Source organism: Cotesia glomerata, linkage group LG8 (genome assembly GCF_020080835.1).
Source record: "Cotesia glomerata isolate CgM1 linkage group LG8, MPM_Cglom_v2.3, whole genome shotgun sequence".
Lineage (NCBI taxonomy): Eukaryota > Metazoa > Arthropoda > Insecta > Hymenoptera > Braconidae > Cotesia > Cotesia glomerata.
The window spans coordinates 3,752,239-3,758,238 of record NC_058165.1 but is presented as its reverse complement, the minus strand read 5'-3'; the positions used below and the strand labels follow the sequence as shown (position 1 = coordinate 3,758,238).

Genomic DNA, 6,000 nt, shown 5'->3' with positions numbered 1-6,000 from the left:
GTTGAAAACTATACTCTATTCTTTCCCATTTTGTACATATTTTCTACAGTAGTGCGCGCCAGTGTTGCCAGAAAGTTTATACGGAAGCCTGGAAGGCTCACCGTCAACTTACGAAAAAGTGGCGCTCCTTTCGCCCACAAATTAACTAGTGCACGAGTCCACTAGTGCATTTGTGCACTTGTGGAGGCGACGCGACAGTATTAGAAACGAGCTTTTCGAAGGTTTCGCCATTTTGACATGCGCAAATTCAAAAATAACGTCTTATTTTGTTATTATTTATATATATATATATGAAAAATATATCAAAAATGCATGTAGGTACTCAAATGAAAGCTCTTGATGAGTGTAACATCGGAATGAGCTTATATCGTTAAAAATATCATTAGTTAACAAAATACATTATCATTCGTTAATTATTAACATTTTCATAAATATAAGTCCATTATGATTTTATACTCATCGAGACCTTTCATTTGAGTACCCACATGAATTTTTTCATATATCTTATATATGATATTTATAAAATATATGAAAAGTGCATGTGGGTAGTCAAGGTCAACAACAATTTATAAATAAAAAATCTATTAAATAAACATTTTTTCGTGGACTAAATTGTGAATCTAAACCATTCTGAAATCCACCGCAAGACACACAAAAATTTTCATTAAAATCGGTCCAGCCGTTTAGGAGGAGTTCAGTGACAAACACACACACAGAAGAAATATATATATAAAGATAAATAATTTTGAGATTTTTTTTGGAGAACGAAAATTCATCCTTATTTTATTTATTTAAAAACTCCGAACGCGGATGTTTTTCGGAGTGAAATTCGAAATCACTCCGCAAATAAAAACTCCGGATTCACTCCCTACGCGGAGTGATTAATTACTTCACTCCGGAACTCCGAGTGATGGGAGTGAAATTCACTCCGGATTTTTTACAGTGTAAAGATTTGATAGTATTTAAGAAATTATTTATTGCTACTCAATAAATCGTTTATTGGTATTAAAGAAATTCATTTTTTAACTAATTTTAGGGTACAACCTAACTTTTTTACTCAAAATAAATCAAAATAATTAAAATAAATAATTTTAAGCAACAATATGAGGTATTATAAAGAAAATAATCTCATTAAATTATAATTTTTTATTTGAGACATTTATAAAATTTTAAATTATACAAGTTTTTAACATATCGATTATAGACAAATTTAAAAATTTCAACTCTACTTTACTGAAAAATGACATAAGCAATTAAACAGTATGTATATTTTAAAAGGTTTGATAAATCTCCCAAAATCGAGCTGAAAAAAAAAATCTGAACAAAAACTGTTTTACTGCAAAAATCGCGCCAAGTCCAAGTTCACAAGACTATGAAAAAAAATTTTTTTTTCCTTTACAAAAAGATATAAAATAAAAAATAAACAATCCAAGTAACCGATATGATTGATTATGATTTTTGAAAATAAAAAAAATTTTATTGGTAGATTTAATAATTGAAAGAAACAATTTTTGAACGTACTTGGTTTGCGTCATTGTGTACTTCTAATTTTTATAAGTCCTAGTAGATAGATTTTATAAATTTAATTAAAAGTAAAATATTTTACAACTACGGAGAATTTTATTAATTTTCTGAGCAGAATATTATTTATCAAGATAAATTTTTTAATAATTTACAATGACATTATCAATAAACTCATGATATGTAAAAGGTTGTACAGAAAAATTCTCAATAGAGCAAGGCGTAATTTTGTTGGTAAAATTTTATATTTTTCCACAAAATAATAGTGTTTGTCCGTGGAAGGAGAATTTTTCGCCTATCGAATCATTCTGATCGCAAATATTTTTGTTATTATTTATTGGCCAAAAACCATACTTTATTTTTTCCCATTTTGTACATATTTTCTACACTAGAGCGCGCAAGCTTCGGCTTAAGTGCCGCTTTTACAGTTGAAACATGGTCCCTACTATACAGCAAGTTATATATATTCTAGTTTTCATCACAAAAGTTATTGAAGCTCTGTGAATAGTGTTAGTTACATCCCACCCACGTGTTATAATTCACGATATTGTCTCGAAATTGTTTAGTGCAACATTTTTCCATTCCAAAATTATCGAGTGAAAATATAAAAATTTTATTGTTGGATAGTTCTCAAATTTATGTCGACACGACTTAAAATTAATAAATTGTTGAAATCATTGCAACAATATTCAAGAACGCTCAGAACTAGGAACTTTCTGCACAGAAATAACTTAATAGTAAAATCAAACCATAATTTTGTTATTATTTAGTGATTTCATTAATACATCGGACTCCGGCGTGGCATAAGATTAAATATACCGAAAAATAGTGTGAAAAAGTGAAAAATAAAAAATTTATAATTCATTATTGTATAAAGTGATTCTTAGTAGTTACTATAGTGAATAACGACTCTCGCTCTTTCATTATTACAATAATTAAAAAAAAATTGTAATTGTAAAGAATGGATCATAGAATGGCCTCAAAGATAAAGCGGCGTAAGAAGGAGATGATGGACAGTGATAAACAGAATAATCGTGCTGCAATTAGTAAATATCGTTCAGCAGTGCGTCAAGCTATTTTAAATCATCAAAACGGATGTAATAGCTCATTTTTTGAAGATAAAATAATTAAAAATGAACCTATAAAAACGACTGGACCTTTTGCTGGATACACAGCATTGCATATAGCTTGTATGGATGGAGATATAGAACTTGTAGAAGTATTAGTTGAAAACTACCATGCAAATGTAAATGCTGTTGCTGACGATGGATCTCAACCTATTCACTTAGCGTGTTTATTCGAACGTGAGATGTCTGGGATACTTATAGATATTTTGTTAAGAGCTGGTGCCAACGTTAATGCTGAAATAGAACAAAAACTTTTCGAAAAATATTTTAGTAGGAAAAGGTGGTGCAGCGATTTTGGGAATAAAATGACCTTGTTAACTTTTGCAATCCTACATGATATTAATGCTGTGTTTGTGTTATCATTAATCAGAGGCAAAGCCAATTTGAAAGTTAAGAGTCTGGAGAATAAAACACTGTTGATGTATGCCATTGAAAATGAGGACATCTCAATCGCACTGTCACTCATAGAAGAGGTAAAAGATCATGAATGGATAAACGCCCGTGACAGTGGTGGTTATCCTGCTACCCACTATATATTAAATCCAAAAAATTTAGAAAATAATCGATACCTTGATAATGAAAACGAATTGGTGGATGATTTGGGTGCCGCTCTTTTGATTAGCAATTTACTTGATGCCGGTGCTGATGTTAACGCAACTATAAATGATGATCCAAATACTCTATTACTCAATATAGCGGCTCGCAATTGTTTTCCACTTACACTGGAACACTTGTTACCTTATCACGACAATATTTCAAAATCAACGGCTTTGCATTACATATTACGTCCCCTTATAACTCCACAGACAGAATCCAGTATTGATAGAAAAAGGTTAAGTATCGAGTTGATTCTAAAAGACCTTATTTATAGACGTACGTTTGGTTTATTCGTTCCTGAAGATGAAAAAATATTGATGGATAAGTTAATTGCTGAGGACAAATATTTCAGGGATCTAACACACACCTACAAACAAAATGAGGTTCAAGAGGAGTTAAAAACAAAAGTACTCAATTATGATGATAAAACTATCACGTATTATGACTTCATAATGTCATGTTTTGATGCTAAACAATTACGATTGGTAGTCAAAAATAAATCCTTAATAGACGCCTTCGAGAATACCTTCCCAAATCCTGAATGTCCTTTTTTTTTTATGAAACTTTTTGATAACCCTGATTTTACTGCTTATTCTATGGAATCTTTTAATGATGCTGATTATTTTTTCTTCCGGAAACAAATTTCGATAAGAATAAAAAAAACTTTAAGGAGACTTGAGCAGTTAGAAGCATTAAGAAGAGTAGAAAATCTCCGTAAAGCTATCCCTTTGCCATATGAATTGGTAATAATGATAGTTGAATATTTTAATTATCAAGACTTTGGAAATTTTATTCAGGCTTTTTATTTATAATATATTTACTTTTGTAAACAAAATCAAATAATTGTTTTTGTAATAAATAATTAGAATTACAAATAGTAAAGGAATGATTACCTTAGTATTTATTTAATCTCATCATTCTTATTATATAAACTTTCTTATTATATTCTTTATATTTATATAAACCTTATTATTGTAAATATTGGGTTACTACCGATAACGTATTGTAATATTATTACTGTTGTTTATAAAATTAAAATATTTTGTATTCATGGGACTGGTAATTGAAAATTAAATTCAATAAATTTTGTGTTAATTTATCAAAAACTATTGTTGTTTTATTTCATCTATATTTTTTTCAGCTTCCTGCTTTAATAAAAATTTACTAATTTTATCAATTGCGATGTCTTGTCTGTAAGTATGTGTGAATGGATTAAATTAACCATAAAAATTTTTATTTAATTTTTAAAAAAATTATAGAATTTATTTGAAGCCGTGAGCGTAGTTAGTGTGCGTAGTTGCAGAATATTTTTTTTTTTTAATCAATTTTGTAAAATTTATCTACTAGGACAAAAAAATTTGAAGTACACAATGACGCACATCAAGTAAGTTCCAAAATTGTTTCTTTTAATTTTTAAATTTAAAAAAAATTTTTTTTAGTTTCCGAAAATCATATACAATTATATCGGTTACATGGATTTTTTATTTTTTATTATATGTCTTTTTGTAAAGGAAAAAAAAATTTCTCCTCATCGTCTTGTGAACGTGGACTTGGCGTGAATTTTTACAGTGAAATTGTTTTTTTTCGGAAACAAGTTTTATAACATATCAATAATAGACAAATTTTAAAATTTCAACTTCACTCCACTGAAAAATGACGTAAGCCATTTGGGAGTATGAGTGATTTTAAAAGTTTGATACATCTCCCAAAATCAAGCTGAATAATAAAATTCGATCAAAAACAATTCCACTGTAAAAAAAAAAAAGCGCGCCGTCCACGTTCTGAAGAATGTGAAAAAAAAATTTTTTTTTCATTTACAAAAAGATATAAAATAAAAAATAAAAAAGGCCATTCGGCAGCCGAAATGGAAGTAGATTTTTCAAATAAGAAAAATTGATTTTTAATAAAATAATATAATAACACTGATAATGTATAACTTAATTCATGAATTAAAAACAAAATTCAATAATAAATTTAAAACTATTTACAACAAATTTTGGAAAAAAAATTATCTTGTGAAGAAAAAGTTTCTCAAATATGGACCAAAGAATTGCACAGATTATAAGATTTGAATTATAAATGTCCAAATTTTAAGTAACTGCTTAGAAACAACAGTTTTCAAGTTAATCAGAATTTTGCAACCGGATAAAATTTTAGTTGAAGAAAACAATGGTTAGAACTAATTTGTGACATATTTACTGACAACCTACCCGAAAACATTACACGAAAGACTGATCAATATCGTAATTATTGAATTTACATCATGATTAAGCTATGATGTAGACAATAATTCTAAAACGGCTGCAACAGTAAAACTGTTTCATTAAACGAACTCTAAAAGGAGTAATATTGAGGCTACTACCACTTCTAAGTAGTGAAAATTGAAGCTTATTAAAAGATCTTTACGATGCATTTTACCGAATTTCAATATCTTGTCTAGTTCAGTAATTATACCAAGTTGAAGTAGTAAAAACATAAATTTTTACGATTTTCAAAATTTCAAAATACTGTCATTTCCAAATTACTCGCCCGATTAAGCTCATCTTCGAACTTAACCTTGGTCTTGATCGATAGATAAAGCATGCTTAGTTTGGTAGTTTTCCAATTACAGCACTAGAGTGCACAATGCGGCATTGTGCGCAGCTTTGAGTGTTCCAATAACAGCAACGCTTTACACAGTTGGACACTCAAAAAACCTTTGCTCGCGGATGTGATGCGTAAGAGTTACCAACGAGTCTACATAAAATTAAAAGTA

The 6,000-nt window shown here is 28.9% G+C and overlaps 1 protein-coding gene across 1 annotated transcript in view; it reads left to right on the top strand.

The window, feature by feature from the left end:
• The first annotated feature begins 1,964 nt into the window (after positions 1-1,964).
• LOC123270842 overlaps positions 1,965-6,000 on the top strand; it is a 28,383-nt gene continuing 24,347 nt past the window's right edge. The window contains exon 1 of the mRNA XM_044736987.1: positions 1,965-3,480. Within this exon, the coding sequence (XP_044592922.1) occupies positions 2,483-3,480 (998 nt within the window). The 5' untranslated portion in view covers positions 1,965-2,482. The remainder of the gene's footprint in view (positions 3,481-6,000) is intronic.